The sequence below is a fragment of the Rattus norvegicus genome, chromosome 11 (genome assembly GCF_021556685.1).
Source record: "Rattus norvegicus strain SHRSP/BbbUtx chromosome 11, alternate assembly SHRSP_T2T, whole genome shotgun sequence".
Lineage (NCBI taxonomy): Eukaryota > Metazoa > Chordata > Mammalia > Rodentia > Muridae > Rattus > Rattus norvegicus.
Window position 1 is genome coordinate 92107640 of NC_141544.1, and position 19018 is coordinate 92126657.

The window sequence follows — 19018 nt, forward strand, 5'->3', positions numbered from 1 at the left end:
TTCAGAATCCTTCAGGCAGCGTGCACCGCCGCTCCATCACTGATGCCACTAGTCAGGTGTAATGTGACTGAATCTCACTGTGGTGTTCAATGGCTTTGGATGCAGTCTGTCAAATCCTCCTTCATCGTCACCATTTGATCCCAGGACACCACGCTCTTGGGTTTTCCTTTGTCTTCTACCCTCGACATTTCCGCCTGAAAATTAGATATCTCGAACTTACCGCGAGCTAAACGGATGTCCCCGATCTTCTCCTGTAAAGCATGGTTCTCCAGCAGTCAGTCCATGACAACTCGATTATGATAGGCTAATAACTGAGCAATTAACCTAAGAGCCCGTAATCATCATTGATTACAGCGCTTTACATTGATTACCCTTACTCTTACTTCCTCATCCAGTTCGGCAGAGAACTCCGCCACATCTACCTTTAATGGAGATCCACATCTCACCTCCTGCCAGGTTCCTTGACCCGCTCCATCAACAACCTCTGCGCAGACCCTGGCAGTGTCCTCACAGGGCTCTCCCTCTCTTCTCCTGACCCTGAAGTGCGCTCTTCACAGACGCCCTGCACAGCCTGTTAGAACATGTGTTAGCAATGCTATACCCACGTCCATCTGACCTCCTCTACTCTCCAGCTTTACTCCTCGCTACTCCCCCTGCCTCAGTCCCTCCGGCCACATTAACCTCCTTGATGCTCCTTTCCCTGTAACCTCAGCACCCCTTCACTTGCCCTTCCTCTCCTGGGGTGTCCTCTGACACATCCGCCCTCTCTTTCTTCACCTCCTTCAAGTGGATGCTCAAACCACCTTCCCGGTGATTGCCAGAGTCTTTACCAAGTGTGCAGGTTTCCTTCTTCACACTTCCTACCCTACTGCTTTGCTCTGTTTTCTCGGTGCTCCATCTGTCATGCTAACTAATTCACTTGATTAACTCCCTGCCTCTCTCACTAGAACATATTTGCTCACCGCTTTCTCGGCCTCCAGAACCCAGGAGAGTGTTTGGCTCCTAGCGAGCGTTTGACAAATACTTTTTGAATGAGTAAATGAATGTGAGGCCCCTTCCCATGAGGCCTCTTCCCATTTTGAAGTTCAAGGCATTAACATTTCTTGGGTAGGCAGGCACCGTGCTGGGCTCTGCAGAGGATCCAAAGATGGTGAAGCCTGGTGTCCACCTGTGCTGGCAGGGTTACGTTTGAGTCTCGGTCCTTGAATCCTGTTGATTTAGGCTAGCCCTTGTCGGCACCTGGCAATGTGGTCCTCTGATGTCTTATTGAATTTTAGTCCTCTCATCTGTGAACTGAAGCTAATGAGAATATTAAAAGTTTGGAGACAGCCGGTGAGTGAATCAAAAGAGGAAAACGTTGGAAAACACTGAATTCTTTACAGGACGTTTTATCGCTTTAGGTCTAATCCCCATCCCCTCCTCCCTCTCCTCTGTCCCTGGCTCATTTTATGGAGACTTAGTGGGAAAACGAAGCAGCATCTCAACAAAACTAACTAGGGGAGAGGCTGCTGTGTTCTTACATTCAGTCAACAAACCCCAGCCAAGGTTTTCTCCTCCGGCAGCCCTGAAAGAAGTCGCAGAGACTGTGTTCTCAAGGCATACCTGAGAAGGGACTGGCCTAAAACACCAATGACTTGGGAGAAAGAAGTGGGAGGGTGGTTGACAGAACAGAACAGAAATGCTCTTCCAAGAGCATTCCTGAGGGGAAGCCTTGCAGAGCACCAAAGAACTCGCTGCCACACACCTCCTGCCTCCAACTTCAAAGCCAGGGAACAAAGACTGGCAGGGGCTGGTAATCAGCCTGTCTGCCTGGGGGCTGATGTGTAGGAGGGGAACAATTTGGTCAGGGCCACCATGGGGTGTGAAGGCCAACAGGAGCTCTGAGAAGCTGGGAGCTTGTCTATCACAGAGTGTGCAGCCGCCCTCACACCCCTCAGGGTTGGCCCTCTCTCTTTGTATGCCTGGCCCTGCACCATCCCCAGGGGAGCTCCCTACCACCCGGGTTTTATCCTCTCACAGGGTGTGCTTGACTTCTGGTAGGTGTAATGTCACTCCATGGGGTTGGGAAAACAATGAGGGTGTCATTTCTCTTGAGCTCGATGGCTTCCTGTTGCTAAAATGTCTTGTGAGAAAGGATTTAGCTGTGGGCAGGGGCAGGTTGCTGGAGAAGCTGGAACAGGAATGGAAATTTGCAGAGTAGCAGGTCTGGCCATGATGAGCATGTCCTGGCTTTCATAGCTAAGAGATCCTCTGCTGAGAAGAGCAGAGCATCGGTGACAGCTAGAGAGAGGGGAAAGCCCAGCAGAGTAAACACAGGTAATGGTGACTTCGTGGTACTCAGACACGAGGCACAGGTTCTAGCTGGCCAAGAGCAGGCTTGCAGGAAGAGGGTTAAAGCCCTAGCTCACACCATTGTCTCATGCCTGATACACAGCAGGTTCCCCAGCTTCTCTCCTCCCTGGAGACCTGGATCCAAATTACAGGGATCCCTCAAAAGGGTTTCAGCAATAGCAGTTGCCTGGCTGGATGCTTCATGGCTTTGCAGTTCCTGAGAGAACATGAATGATGAAGGTGGTCATTGCTTACCATCGGTCCTCCTATTGGCTGGTGTCTAGTTTGGGCATAATACTCAACTCCTCCCTACCCGGTCACCCACTAAACATTTACCAAGCAGTCACTATCTATCCTGTATCTCACTGTTAGAGGAGAGCACAGTCACTCTCCCCTGCTCACTGAATGCATGTGTGCTGTTTGGAGGGAGTGGCTGGGAGCCCTCCACCAGCCCAGGGACAAAAACAATAGGATACAAAGATCTGGCTTCTGGTTAGTCCCGCCTCTAGTGGACTGGGACAAGTCACTACATGTCCCAGCACCCAGGGCATAAGAAAAGCCAGATCATCAAAGGAATTTCTGATTCGAATATTCTGTGTTGATTCTAGGCCATTCCGTTTTCCAGAGGATGCTGGGGTTGGACTGTGAATTTGCTCATCGTAACTTTCTAAGGTCTCTAAGGCCTGTCCCTGTGCTGTGTCACTCAGCACTGCTGACCATGCATCACAGTCATTTCAATACCTTTAGTTCTACACCTAGAACACTGAGTCTCTGTCTCACTCAGTATTCTTCATTAGTGCCCAACACTGTGCCTGGTCCTCTCTCTCTCTCTCTTTCTCTCTCTCTCTCTCTCTCTCTCTCTCTCTCTCTCTCTCTCTCTCCCTCCTTTCCTCCCTTTCTCTCCCTCTTTCTTCTCCCTATCTCTTTTTCTCTGTGTATGTATGTGTGTGTCTCTCTGTCTCTACCTCTACCCCTCTGTGTGTGTGTCTGTGTCTGTCTGTCTTTCTATCTCTCTGTCTGTCTCTACCTCTGTCTGTCTGTCTCTCTGTCTCTCTTTGTCTCTGTCTCTGTCTTTCTCTCTCCCTCTCTCCCTATCTCTCTGTCTATGTCTCTCTGTCTTTCTATCTCTCTGTCTCTGTCTCTGTCTCTCCCTCTCTCTCTCTCTACCCCTCTTCCCTCCATCTCCTTCCATATACCCATATATACATATTTAGACCCCACATTATTTGTGTGTGTGTGTCATTCCAGCAGGCCATTCCTTTAATGTGTCCCAACTCTGAAGCCAATATCTATTGAGAAGTACTTGGATGAATGGTTCAGGAAAATGAAATGAGACTCTCATCATCACGCAGGAGTTCCAGATCCAGTCTGAGAACGTGTCACAACAACTAGCTATATTAATCCAGAACAGCATGCCCGAGTTTCAAAGGCAGGAACCAAAGTGCACATTAAAGAAATTCCGATGCACAAAATCCCACACACCGGGTTTCAGGCAGAGGAGACACCTGGATTGGGCTTTGAAGCATCGCAGAATTTTAACAATTAAAGAAAGAGTTGGGTTGCGGAGCTTACTCAGGAAAAAGCTAGGGGACTGGGCAGATAGGATATGTAGTTACATATAACAGATAACAAGAGAAAATGGGAGATGGGCAGGGAGTTTGAAGTGAGCCCACATCTAAGCCGGAGTGGAATTATAGACAAGGTTCTGAATTCCAAAGGTCCCAGAAAACACATAAGTACCTCGGATGACAGACTGGATTATAGCAACATTACTCATCTATTAATATATGTTTAATCTTCTATTTCTATTCCCGTGGGTTCGCCTGAGCTTCTGTTCTGTGTGCATGTTATGTCGTATAACACAGGAGATCGGTCATGCAGAAGCAGCTCTCAACTCCCATGGGCAATCAGAAGCCATGGAGACTTTTTGAGTAGGAAATCAATCTTCTTGAAGTCATGCTTTGGGGAAATCAACGTGACAGGACTGAGTATAGCAGACGGGAGGAGCAACAGAGGAAGGGGAAACAAAGATGCCTTCAGTGGTGTTGCAGGGGCTGGAAGGATGGCTTGGCGTTTAGAACACGTGTTGCTCTCACAGAGGACCCAGGCTTTGGTCTCAGCTTCTACACGGTGGTCCAGGACTATCTGTAACTTATTACTCCCGATCCAGGATATCTGATGCCTTCTTCTAGCGTCCATAAGTATGAGGCACACACTTGCCACACATATGCGCATGCAGGTAAAACACTGAGACACATAAGATAATTCTTTTAAATAAGTAAGTTTTTTAAGAAAAGAGGCACTGCAATGATCTGGCTAAAATACATGAAAATGAAGTCAGACTCTGGTAATGGTACAAGGGACCTAGAATGGGCATATGTGTGTGTGTGGCAGCTACTGCAAAGGAACTAATTATGCCAGGTGAAGGGACAAGACCCAGTTCCAGGTCACTGAGAGGTCAAAGCTGAGTTTGGAGCAGTATCATTGGTATTAGCAGAAATGACAGTCAGGAATAGGGTCCCAACGAAGGAGGAGGCCAGGGAGGCTTAGAACTCCAGCTCTTCTTGTCAGGCACTGACAATTGCTGAAGTTCACAGAGCATCACATGCCTGAGAGCAGAGGTGGGGTTTGGCTGAGTGGACTGGCCACAGCACGCCTGCCACATCCCCAGAGGATTCCATGTCCGTCACAGGGGGACTCTGCACACCATGCTTGTTTTTGTCCTGTTCATAACAGCCCAAGAATGGAACTAGAGAGCTGGTTTGAGGACATCCATGCTCAGGACCTCCATGCTCAGGACCTCCATGCTCAGGACATCCATGCTCAGGACATCCATGCTCAGGACCTCCATGCTCAGGACCTCCGAGGAAGGAAGTTCACAGGCCAGAGGCAGGAACCCGAGCAGAATGGACTTCATTGTGAAAGGAAGGCCAGTGCAGGTTCTTTGCAGAAATCAAAGGTGAAGGGAGGAAGGATTCCTCAGGACAAAGCGCTTGCTGGTAGGAGACAATCAAATGATGGAAGACGCCATCAGAGACAGTGAGGACAGAAGCAAGGTCGTAGAGGACGGTGACACCTGGAGAGGAGAGGAAGTGACTTTGATGCTGTGTCCTGGGAAGGAGCTGAGAATGTAAGCAGACGGTGGCCTGAGGTAATGATACCGTAGATACAGAGAGAGACATGAAGTGCAAACATAAGGGTTCTTTGGAAAGTCAGTTGTGTGGGATGGTGTTTGCTGGGGCAAGCATATGAAGGAGTGAGTGTTTTCCTGAAGTAGACATAGGTAAAAGGATGTTCTGCTAAAGCAAACACATGGAAGGGCCCGCTAACGACACATATGTATTGGTCCACCTTACATTGTGTAGCTGAGGTCCTTTTGTCAAGACTCCATGGAGAGAAACACACCAAAAAAGCTTCTGGTAGTGCGCTGGCAGCTCAGGCTGATTGGCAGAGTGATGTCAGCTGAGACAGACTCATGTGCTAAGACAAGACACGTGGTGAGACCAGGCCCATGGAGGACACGTGGTGTTTGGAGGGAGTATAATTAGGACGCATCAGACAATGACACAGGCTGAGCTTGGCTTGCTTACCTAGCTAAATGCTTCTTGGTCTTGGGGCTTCGTTAATCTTGGCTTAGTTGAGAGAGACACACCTGAGAACTTTTCCTGGCGTTCCTGGTGATCCTGCTCTCTCCTGCTGACTTGTGCTGCTTCTGCTGGGGCCTGACTCTTCGTGCTAGGTTTTGCCGCCGCTGTCGCTATACCGAGCTGGACTGCTAGTGTATCTGTGAACTGTTTCTGTCAGGGAATCCGTTACTGATTCCCTGACAACACAAATGCGATTTGCTCCAAAGAACCATTTTCTTTTTTTTTTTTTTTTTTTTTGGTTCTTTTTTTTCCGGAGCTGGGGACTGAACCCAGGGCCTTGCGCTTCCTAGGTAAGCACTCTACCACTGAGCTAAATCCCCAGCCCCTAAGAACCATTTTCAAACAGGTCCACCTTCCCCTTATCCTTTCTTTTCGCTCTGGTGGATGGTGAGCTAGAAGGCAGGTTAAAGCGTCTATGAACCATCATTAAAAGTAGACTTTGAAAAATTAAAGCTCCAGAGACGGGCAGAAGGTGCAGCCAATCCTCAGAGACTTGGGACAGAAAAGGGACACAGAGAGCCAAATCGCTGTCACAGTAAATATCGATCGTCCATGTGCTGGGTTCTCTGAGTCTGGACTAAGCAGAGAACGGTCGTGAGTTCCCAGAGGAGCCCATACCTGACTCCACACATGTGAGTCGGCTCCTGATTCTGAGAAGGCTTACCGAAACCCTAGAGCATGTAAACGCTATCGGCGTTTGCCAGACAGCACCAAGTAGGTTTCCAAAAACGGGATTCTATCCTCCTGGCCATTATTATGCACAGAAGCAGCACAACAGCCAGCACCTCAAGTGGTTTCCAGAAGCTTCTGTGATTTGATGGCGCTCCAGCGCCATGAAAGCGCAAGCCGGCGAGCGATGACTCACAGCAAACTGTCGTTGTCATTGTTGGTGAGTGTTTGCTGAGGGTGTGGATGCTCAAAGCCTGGGACCAGATGCCAGGCTGTTCTGAGAGAGACACAACAGGGACAGCATCTAGTTTCTGCCATGCCCCCTGCTTCTGCCTTCCGTCCTTAGCTTCCTGCTCCCCTCGATGCCCGAAGCCTTCACAATGACACGTTCTGGGTCACAGCTTAGCCAGACGCACACAATTGCTTTTGATCGAGGGATCTGTCTAGGGAAAATGAGAATTGCATAAGCACTCCGGGGCTGAGCCTGCCCTTTACTCCCCAGCCTCTCCTGTTTTCTGAGACCTGACCCCAAGAATCAGAAAACCGCATCACGATAAGCACAAAAGGACATTTCTTTCCATCCTGCTCTCTACCACGTCCCTCTTCATCTTAACCAGAATTTTCAAGCCCTGACTGAATCTCTGGTCCACAGACCTTCACATGTGCCTAGGCAAAGGCAGATCCATAGAGCTCACTATTTATGAAGACCACCTTTTAACCTTTATGCGGTTTGCTAATCCTCTGAGAATTTCATACTTACATCGGGTTTGTTTTGGTTATACTCATCCCTACTCCTCCCGCTAACTCCTCTGAGGTCCTCCCTCCCCACTCCCCCTTTGCAGCATTGCGTTCTCTATTGCTTGATGACCTACGAAGTCTAGCTTGTGCTGCTCATATACTCATGGGTGTAGGACCATTCACAGAAGCGTGGTAGACCTACTGGGGACCACACCTTTAATGAAAATTGACTTACTTCCCAACATGCCAACAACTGTCTATACCTCCTTCGCTAGGGTGAGGACGAATGAGCCCATCTCCTCTCAGGTCTGCAACGTTAACTGGCTGAATCCTACGCAGGTCTTGGGCAGGCAACCATGACTACTGAGTTAGTGACACCTGTAATGTCCGAAGAGCAGTGTTTTACTCTTGTGCACTGCAACATCTGACTCTTAGACTCTCTCTTCTTTCACAGTAGTCCCTGAGTCTCAGGGGAGCTATCACCCCCACTTTTAATCCAAACCTAGACCAAAGCATAACCTATTACAGAACCCTACTCTGCTACTGTGTCTGACAGCCAGCCTCCATGTTTTCCTTGTCTTTGTTCCACCCCCGTCTCCTGTTCCTTGGACTCTCTGTCTCCCCCCTGGTCTTTTCATTCCTGCCCCTACCAACCCCTTCACTTCCATCACTCCCATTTGGCCTGCCTCACCAGCCATCACCCTGTTCCCTTTCTTTCCTTCAGCAGCCTCTCCCTTCCTGCTATTGACTTCTCTCTTCTTGCCCTCCTCAGCCCATTAGCTATGATGTCTTCAAGCTGTTCATGAGGGCATACCTGGAGGTGGATCTTCCTCAGCCACTGAGCACAAACCTCTTCCTGGCCTTCAGCCAGAAGCCCAGACAAGAGACACCTGACCACCCAAAGGAGGGGGCCAGCAGTAGTGAGCCCAATGTCTCAGGTACAAGGTCCAGCTTTCCCCAAGACGGGAGGATGCTGAACAGCTGTAACCCTTGGCAACGGGCACAAGCAGCACACTTAAAGGGGCACCAGAGCATAGTAACTTCCTTAAGGAGGGAGCAGAAGGGAGACTAAGGGGTAGGTACTCCTCTGTTTCTAAACCCTCACTGGAACTTGTGTCTGGTGAGTCCTTCAGCAAGAGGGATAAAGAGGGGGCCATTCTGTCACCACCCAGGGTCAGAGAATAGAATGGGGCAAGAGGGGCCACAAACTAGCATGTGGCAGAAAAAGAAGAGCCTTTCAAGAAGGCTTCGGTCCACGGTTAGAGCACGTTTGGCACACGTCCCAGCCAGGACTAATCAGGGACTGTCAGGGGACAGGAAGTCATGGCCAGGGTCTTACTGGAGTTTCAGAGACCATAAGCCAAGCTGACAGTAATCCTGGGTTACGAATACAAGCTTCATGAACCAGAACCCACGGGAAGGTCCCCTGCACGCCCCTCAAAGAGTCTGGGGGACGTGGACTGGCCTTTACACTGCTCTTTTGTTCCCTAGATTCTAATGCGGAGAGCACTGCCAAAGCGGATGCTGCCTGCGCTCCAGACACTGGTAAGACAGTGGGACCTGAGGTTGGGGAGGAGGAGGGACTAAGTGTCAGCTCCTTTTTTATTATTATTATTATTATTATTATTATTATTATTATTAACTTGAGTATTTCTTATTTACATTTCGAGTGTTAATTCCCTTTCCCGGTTTCCAGGCAAACATCCCCCTAACCCCTCTCCCTCCCCTTCTTTATGAGTGTTCCCCTCCCCACCCTCCCCCCATTACCGCCCTCCCCCCAACAATCACGTTCACTGGGGGTTCAGTCTTAGCAGGACCCAGGGCTTCCCCTTCCACTGGTGCTCTTACTAGGATATTCATTGCTACCTATGAGGTCAGAGTCCAGGGTCAGTCCATGTATAGTCTTTAGGTAGTGGCTTAGTCCCTGAAAGCTCTGGTTGCTTGGCATTGTTGTTCATAAGGGGTCTCGAGCCCCTTCAAGCTCTTCCAGTCCTTTCTCTGATTCCTTCAACGGGGGTCCCGTTTTCAGTTCAGTGGTTTGCTGATGGCATTCGCCTATGTGTTTGCCATATTCTGGCTGTGTCTCTCAGGAGAGATCTACATCCGGTTCCTGTCAGCCTGCACTTCTTTGCTTCATCCATCTTGTCTAATTGGGTGGCTGTATATGTATGGACCACATGTGGGGCAGGCTCTGAATGGGTGTTCCTTCTGTGTCTGTTTTAATCTTTGCCTCTCTATTCCTTTTTATCCATGTAACTGAGGGATTCTACCGCTCAGTAAAGGTTCTTACCTCCCTTGTTCTGGAACAGAGCAGGTCAAGACTTGGGACAGGTTGCCAGATGTTTACTCCCGACAAGTGTCTTTGCTAGGGTGGGGAGGAGCCCCCTCCAGGGGCCTGGGAAGGGGAGTGTGTTTGCTAAGACCCGGCTCGCAGGCAGAAGCATGCATGATTCTGTATCTTACCAGTGAATGGCTGGAGAGGGTAGGGCAGGTGTGTAAGAGTACGTCCTGACTGAACAACAGAAAGTGCAAACGGGGGGGCTGGAGGGATACTCCAGCAGTTAAGAGCACTGGCTACTCAGGCTAAGCACCCTTGTTGGAATAGTAGCACCCGCATGGCAGCTCACAATGGTGTGGGACTTTCTGGTTTCCTTTTCTCGCCTCCACAGGCAGGCACCAGGCATGCATGCAGGAAAACACACACACACACACACACACACACACACACACACACACACACACACACAAAATTAAGTTAAATTTTAATTTAAGAAAAAGAAATGCATACGTCGTTTTTAACAAGTTAGACGGTTTCTAACAGTTGCCCAAAGGAGCCAGCAAACGTTGGTTTTGGAGAGCTGTCGGCTGGGTGCCTGCTTTTTTCCTTTCCTCTGACTTCACATTTCCATCACATAAGAGAGCCAAAGAGACTTGTGGGGCTGGGGAGTCAATTCCGACCTGTGCGACCTCAAATCCCTGATCAAATTCCTGCACGCAGCGAGGAGGCGAGGTGCAAACCAGGCGGTTTGCTCCGTGCAAAGGTGCCAAGTCCGTTAGTACACAGTGGAGCTGCTGCAGTCCGTTGACCCAACTCTGACGCAGCAGATCTGGAGCCTTCCCTGACACGTTTATAAATGAGAAGCCACTTCCCTGGGCTCTGGACAGACCCGGGCACTAGAAAGAGCAATGCTCACCATCCCTGGCATTTGCTCTCATGTCCAATAAAGATGGCCTCTCACTTGCCACCCAAACTGGATCAGGCAATAAAACACATTGGTTAAGAATCCGGACCTCACTCCCAGCTCCGTCGTTACCTATAGCGGATAGCCGTGGATGTGTTTGGGCGAAGTCTGTTTTGCTGTCCCCTCTGTAGAACAGGATGGTAATAAGCATTGTTATGCAAGTTGAATGAGTTAGCCATTGTCTAAAGGTTTAGAACAGTGCCTGGCCCCATAGTAAATGCTCAATGATATCAACACTTAGAGCAGTGGTTCTCAACCTTCCTAATGCTACCACTCCTTAATACAGTTCCTCATGTTGTGGTGACCCTACACACACACACACACACACACACACACACCACACACACGCACCAAACACACACATACACACACACACGTACACACAGACACTCACACACACAGACACACACACAGCATAAAATCATTTTCATCGCTGCTTCATAACTGTAACTTTGCTACCATTATGAATTGTAATGTAAATACCGTGTTCTCCAATGGTCTTAGGAAACCCCTGCGAAAGGGTTGCTCCATCCCCCAAAGACTCACTGCTCTAGATGAACACTCTGTTCTTAGCCCATTCCAGTCAGCCAGACTCTCTGGGAGTCTGAAGCCTCAGTCTCCTGCTGGGCCAGCTTAGCATCCTGATCTAATGAACTTGTGGACTCTGCGCTTTGCTCTTGTGGTTCTGAATACAAAGACTCCAAGTCAGCTGGTGTTTACTGCATGGGATCTTGTTGTTGAAACAATTTATACACGTACAAAGGTGAATCCCACCTCTTGGGATGAACGCTGAGGATCAAGGATGTGGTTCCGCCCCATTTTTCAATTATGTGTCAGTAGGTTCTACAGCTGAATGAGAAAAGTATCGATTTCAGCAGAGACCTAGGATGAGAGCCTCTTCCAGTGGGCACTAGCTACAACCCTGATCAGTCTCCTTTCTGGTCCCAAGAGGGAAACTAGAAGCATTTTTTTTTTCCCGGAGCTGGGGACCAAACCCAGGGCCTTGCGCTTGCTAGGCAAGTGCTCTACCACTGAGCTAAATCCCCAGCCCCCCCCCCTTTTTTTTTAACTAGAAGCATTTTAAAGCTTTCAGTGTTTGGTGGAAGGGCTGGTAAGTTAGTTTGGGTTTATTGTTATTGTTCTTAAATTCACCTTGGAGCCAGATGCTGTACTCTCGACTTTTAGGGGGCAAAGGTGAGAAGCTCCTGTGAGCCCCTGAGTTTAAGGCCAGCCTAGGCAACACGGAGGCTTCATCTAAAAAGAAGAGGGAGAGAGTACAGAGATGGCTCAGTGGTTAACAGCACCTGGGGCTCTTTAGAGGAAGGTTCACGTCTACCGCCCACGTCAGGTGGCTACACCTAGGCTCCAGAGGATCAGATCGGGCATAGACGCTCACAAGCACATATCCACGAGTAGACGTGCACACTATACAAAATTTAAAATAATAAAAGTAAATTCTTTAAGAGGCAGGGGAGAGGGAGAAGAATTGAAAAGAGACAGCAGGAGAGAATGGGAGACTGCGGCGAGGGAGAAGAGAAAAATAACATTACACATGGCAATCAGAGTATGCTTCAGAAATGGAAGGCTGTCAAGGCAGCCTGTGGAGCTCAGAATCCGGGTCTTCCCGATGGCTTCAGTGACAGCCATAGGACAAGGCTCTTCAGGATTGTGGGCTCACTCCATCTTGCCAACCCTGCATCAGCTCTACTAGTCCAGGGTAGATATCGCTGTCCTGGTGGATAATTCTGACAGGAAAAATTCTCCCAGCAGGAAGGAGAGGGCAAGGCTTTGAGATTTTTAATCTCCCAGCAAGGAAGCCTGCAGCCCGAACTTCGTAACTGGTATTTGGAACTTCCAGAGGAATCTTTGAGTTCCATTTCATGCCTTAAGGCCCAGAATAACATGGGCAGAGTTTGTTTTAGTGACTGAAGAGTGAGCATCAAAGAAGGACGGTCACAGGTGGGAGGTCACGTGACAGTACCTGAGGTCACGTGATGTTGCTGGAGCTGGACATGGCCTTTCTCATTCTCAACAGGTCTGTCATTCTCAAAGAGAAACTTCCACAGACTTCCTCCTGGAGAATCGATTTGTCAGGCACCATTTCGCCTGTTTATGGAGAAGAAAAACACCAGGCCCTACAGGTTAAAATCATGAAAGGCAATTATCTAATTGGGGACCCAGGGAGATATTTAAAGTTTTTCTTTTTTTTTAAAGCTGGAGCTTTAAAGAAGAATGATCCGTTTTCTGTTAGGTCTCCATCAAAACATGGCTTAATTAATGCCTCTGTTTACCAAAACTAAGAATTGGGACCAGATAGATACTTCGTAGAGATACCCTTCCTACAATAGCCAAGTCCTGGAATCGCGATTGGGCCATCTAACTGGGAAACCCCAGCCTTTTCCCATTGTTCAAGTAGAAACCTCAAGAGGCTAGGTTCTGATTGACATGACTTCCACCAATCACAGCACTTTCTACACTCAGATGTAGCACAGCCCACCTCAGCTCCCTCTTCCCAGGAGGGGCAGGATGACTCTGTCACAGGATGCTTTGACTAAAAGCCCCCCAGAGTCACCGTCATCGTGTCAGCTCAGGATATGATAAGGAAGAATTTTGGTCCTTGGGGTTTTATTCGATTTCTTAATCTATTTAGATTTCTCACCAGTGCACAAACTGAGTATCTAAAAGAAATGCCGTGGGTTTTTTTTTTTGCTTTGTTTTCCCAGTTATAAAAGTACTATACTCACACTGTAGACAGCTTGAAGACTAACCTTCAGATCCCCCTAAAAGAGAGAAACAATGAATCATATAGATAACAAAGATTGGTGGTGATCTGAGACCGGGGCAAAGAGATGGATTCCCAAGCACAGAGCAACTGTGGGGTAGCACGGTTCCTCTGCTCCGTGCTGCAGTAATAGGCTGTGGCCTCCGCCTCAGTGCAGACCCACGGGATACACAGTTCCACCAGTGATCACTGCTGTCGGCCGCAGGCTGTGAGTGACAACGGTGTGTCGGTGAAGGGCCACCAGTTAGGACACAGTCAGCAATGTTTCTGTTGATCGTGACCATACGTGGACCCAGGGAGCCACAGGGCACGTGAACAGAATCTCTGTACCTTCCACTACTGTTGCTATAAACCTGAACTGCTCCAAATTGTTTTCATCTTTAAGAAAAAGAAAATTGAACTCAACCATATTTGGAGTTAAATGTGTATGACCTCGTATGTTTTTTTTTCAGTAGGTTTCTTACATAATTAGGACTAGACCATATATAATTTTGAACTTAGATCTGTTATTTTTGCTTGACCTCGGTTGTAATGCAATGGCCTCTTTTAATAGGCTTAAACAAATGCTGGTTGAGTCTGGAACTCTCAGCCTACCTGAGCAAGTCACCCACCATTTAGCGCAAACCCAGTGCTAGGGTCCCAAAACTCTCTTCCCTGCCACAGCTGGAAGTCAACCAGTACCACAGAGACTGCAAGCAAACACAGAACAGGCAGGTGACTTTGATGGAGGGGCTTACAGCAGGGGGCTGGGTGAGAGCTGGGTGGTGTAGAAGAAGCTGTTTGTCTCGGTTGCTGAGGGATGTATCAGATGACTGGAGGTTTGGACATTTCACACATGGACCTTAAGAGCTTGTTTGGAGGTTCTGGGGGGGGGGGGCAGCTACTTGTCTACCCTTGACCAAAGACCGGTCCTCCTTTATTCAGGGAAGATCACCCTCTTCAGACTGAGTGCGTGGTTTCGGGAGGGATGCCCATGGAGTGGCGAGGGAGGAAGGGGACACCCGTCTAGCCAGCCAGATGAGCCGAATCAACCCTGGCAAGTAATGGGGTGGCAGATGTGGCAGCCTGCAGCCCCCCACATAGAATTCTACATGTGGAAACATGAGGAGAGACACTAATGGGTGATATGGTCAGACCTCCTGGGTTGGAGCGTCTCCATGCAGGAGTAAACCCAATCTTGTTACGAATGAAAGCTGTGCCTCACGATCCACCCAGAACTCTACTGATCCAACCATCTTCAGGGGACAAAAAAAAAAAAAAAAAAAATGGAGTCGTGTTCTTCTTACATAGCTCTGAACTGTAGTCAGCATAAAATAAATTGCACATTCAAAGTGTGAGATCAAACATTCCCGGAGTGCATACGCATTCGCAGAAGCCAGTGGCAGGCAGGAGAATGAGCACATCCACCCTCTCCGAGCGATTTCTCGATGCAGCCTTTCTCCAGCCCTGCCCCTTCCCACGCAGCCTGTGATCTGCCTTCCATCACTCCGACGGTCCCTGCACCATCTGGGCTCTGTGTGAGCAGACTCATGCAGGGTTTCCTTCCTTGGCTCTCCTTTTGTTGGACATCGTCATTTTGACGTTTAATTGTCTGTGTGTATTAGTAGTCAACATGTTTCGGTTGTTCGTTAGTATTTCAGTTTCCGTGATTATCTCACTTGTTGGGGGCAGGGACCTTTGGTTAGTCTCCAGTTTGTGAGACATACAACCTTGTTGTAAATATTCTTCCGTAAGCTGTGGCGGGGAGAACATGTTCCCCTTGGGGAAACACCTTAGAACGCAAGGCTAGGTGTAACGTCCCAGCACTCACTCTGCACACTTCAGTTTATAGGAAACTATAACATTGTCGTAGTTAACATTGTACAGCTTCTGCACCTCCGCCATGAAGAATATTGAAGTCTTCCCTCTTCTCTTGTGATGTCTTTGATTTGGGCCTTGAAGCAATACAGCTCCTTTAAAATAGCTTGGGTAGTATTCTTTGTTTTGTTTTGGTTTGGTTTTTTTAAAGATATTTGTTTGTTTGTTTATGAGCACTGTATCTGCATATACACCTACATGCCAGAAGAGGGCATCAGGTCCTGTTATCGTATGAGCCTCAGGGCAGTTTCCTCACCGGGGAGGAACATTGACCACTAAGCAGAAGTGGAGGTGGATGTGCTGGTTGTAAGGGAGCCTTCTACATGTCTCTGGGTTAGTGTCTGAGTGGCTCCCTGGGCTCCAGCCTTACATGGAACCACTGTGGGCTCCCAGGCTCCCATCTCCTCCTCAACTCACCAAGAATGCCAGGATCCCCCTCCCTTGGTACAACGTGGGAAGGTCTTCCAAATGCTCAGAGGTGGCCATCCCGGGGGCGTCTCGCCTCTCCTTTGTCTTCCATTTTCTCAGGGGTCCTACTTGAAAGACGTTGTCCTCTAAACTTTTGCTTTCGAGGCTTCTTCTGTCCAGGCGCTGGTTGGATCAGGTGGGATCGCACGTCTGGTCTACGAGACTCTGTGCTGGAGACAAAAGTGGAAGCTGTCGACGGTGCTTTAACGGGTGGATAACCTGAGCACACAGTAGTAATCCGGGGTCCTGGGATCCCCCATGCAGAGGGCCATGCAGCCATCTGTCTTCTGCATCACTGTTAATGGCGTTCCATAGCCTTTCTTCCCAGGATGACTTGGTAGTTTGGTTGCGTTAGTAATCTCATCTCGGTCTCCCCACATCACTGCTTCTGTTACCTCATCCAAGTGCCTTGTGCAATAGAAAATTACCTGCAAACACCTGGTCCTCTGGGACTTGTGGGCTCCATCTTGGTCTCTTCATGGGCCCTCTGTAGGTCAGAGGCCTGCCATTATGAATGACAGCTGACTCCTTTCTACCTCACAGCCCACACTACATGACGGGTAGCCTTCTTCTCTCTCGGTTCTGCTGTCTTGAGGTCAATGCTCCCTTCCAGCATGTGGCCCTTTGGTTCTCTGAACAGCGTGTGGTGATACTGCCTTCCCCAGCAGTCGGTGCCACGGAGGCTGCCTCTGCCTCTGTCTGCTGGCCCTTACTGCTTCTTGACTTCACGGTGCCTACACTGGTCTGCCTACTGGCACCTTTATCTCACGGTCAGGTGTTCCTGTGTGTTATGCGTCCTACTGGGTATGAAGAGATTTCTGGTGGACTTCCTGTTACTTTCATAGTAACAACGCTAAGGGGAAAAAGTACCTCAGAGAACAGAATTCACGTAGTGAAATAAAACTCCTCGTGTCCTGTTGACAATGAACTTTATATTTTCTGATCTGGGGGCACAGTATGAGGGAAACTTTCCCTTGTGGAGCATATAGCAAGTCCCTTTCTGCACTTTCTTGGTAGTTAAAGTTTCCTACTTTCTGAGAATGGATTGTCAGCAGAGTTTTTCCTCTTAGAGGTCAATCTCTTCATTGGTCATTAAGTATATTTGTAGAACTTTATGACATACCATGTCCTTGCATGGGCCCAGAGACAGACCTACCTGGGACAGTGATGGGATGAAAATGAAGAAACGACAGACACAGGGATGCAGAAAGCTGGATTAGAGAATTTAGGCTGTGATGGGGAAGACACAGCATCCCTGGAAGATCAGCGAACTGTTTGTTATATACACTTGAACAGGGAGGTGGGATCATTACATCAGACAAACGAGAAGGCAGGACTATTATATACTGCTGAACAAGGAGGTGGGCTTCACTAACTCAGTAGAAGCAGTCTCTAAAATGGTGCAGTCTTCAGGCATGGTGGGAGGAGCTACCGAGATCATTTCCTGCATACATTATCGTTCATTCGTGGACCAGAGGAAGCCTTCGCCATCCCTCTGAGCCTCACCTGGGGAAGGCTTTGTCACTCGCATGGTGTGAGACATCCATCCTTGACATGGCTGGCTGACGTCAACAGCATACATCCACCGAGAACGTTGTGCTTACTCAAGGCTTCAATAGCTCCCCATGAAGAAAGGGTTTGGATGTGGCAGAAGCCCATCCAGAGTTACATCTGCAAATTAAGTATTTGGAGCGTACAGTAAATGATATTTTCGTTCACTGTTTCATCGCCAGGACTCACTGCCATCTTTCCTGGAAATTCTGAAAACGAACAAACTTTCTGCAAGGAAATAAAGCCTTAAATGAGTCAAAATTGATAAAAAAAAATTTCCTAGAAAATAACTGCAGACTGGATTTCTGCGGCCACATCCCGCAATGTCTGTCGATTGCATTCTTTAAGTCACCCACAGAACAGTCTTGCCTCAACCACGAAAGGAAGGGACCATAGGCAGGATAACGTTTACTAGCGTGAAGGTCCTAGATGTCCCCCTTTTGTCTTTCAGAATCAAAACCGATCAAGACACAAGTACCGTCTGAAGAACTAGAGGCTGCAGCCCCATGGGGAGAACCTAACGCTCCGGCTTCAAGCTCCGATGCCCCCATAGTGTACCTGAAGGATGTGGTGTGTTACTTGTCCCTGATGGAGACCGGGAGGCCTCAGGATAAACTAGAATGTAAGTGCTCACTGGCCTAGGGCCTCAGCTTCCCAGAGGAAGACCAAGGCTCTGGACAGTTGTTTCATACACATTGGAGATTCATCTGGGCACTGGGGAGCGTTCTCTGTCCTTTAGTAGCAGTGATGACAACATGTCCTACAATCTACCCCAGGGCATAGTACCAGTAGAGAAGTTAGACAGGAATCGGAGACCATAGCCATTTGGAAGAAAGAGGTTGCTACCAAGGACTCCAGATCGTTTTGTCTGTCAGGGCTTCCTGGGTGCCTCTAATCAGAAAGCCTTGGCCTCGTGTTGGTAATCGTTTTTAGGAAAAGATACTCAACATCTTCTGATCTTCCCCTAAGCTGTGAGCAAGGAACGCCATAACTATAGGGCTTTCTTCTTTCCGTCCCCCTCTGTGTTCTTCCCTTTTGTTTATTTTACTTTATTTTATTACTTTAAGACAGAGCCCCTCTCTATAGCCCTGGCTGTCCTGGACCACACTATATAGACCAAGCTGCCTTGAATTCCTAGAGATGGGTCTGTCTCTGCCTCCTGAGTACTGAAACTAAAGGCCTAAGTCTGCATGCCAGGAAATTCCTCCCTCCCTTTCCTCTTTCCTCTTCCTTCCTTCCTTTTCCTTCTTTCCCTTGAGTTCTTATAAGCCTGTCTTGATAAGGCCTATTTCCATTTGGACACTCATGCCTGTGCTCCAGCTTTTGGCTCGCTAGAAGAGTTAAGTGTGTTTTGGGGTGCTTCAAAGTCAGTTGCAAAACCCCCTCAGATGCTAGAACAATGGCGAACGCCTGGTGGATCTCTGAATTCACAGAAAGCCTGGTCTGTGGAATGAGTCCGAGGCCAGCCAGAGCTGCATGCAGACATCCTGTCTCAAAGAAATGTGACGGATGTAAGGTGAAGCAGGCCTTCAGGACAAGAAAGAGCTCAGCAGATGGAGCCTGCGGCCTAAAGAACTATCCCAGGATGGCTTTCCTGGTCTCTAGAGCCGCCAGCATGCTTTTGAGGGCAAACGAAAGGACCTTGCCATAGCCCATCTTGTATTTGCCTCTTGGCAAACTTAAGTAGCAGGAAAGAAATAGCTTCTGTAGCAAAAGTTAAAATTCAGTTAATA

General features: G+C 48.6%; 1 protein-coding gene across 10 annotated transcripts in view; it reads left to right on the forward strand.

The window, feature by feature from the left end:
* Dgkg (diacylglycerol kinase, gamma) overlaps nucleotides 1-19018 on the forward strand; it is a 193493-nt gene that overhangs the window by 50519 nt on the left and 123956 nt on the right. For 6 of the 10 annotated variants that reach the window (XM_087575570.1, XM_087575569.1, XM_087575573.1 and 3 more), the window contains 3 exon segments: nucleotides 8158-8323; nucleotides 8877-8930; nucleotides 17737-17907. In XM_087575570.1, coding sequence (XP_087431696.1) covers nucleotides 8158-8323; nucleotides 8877-8930; nucleotides 17737-17907 — 391 coding nt within the window. 10 annotated transcript variants of the gene reach the window in all.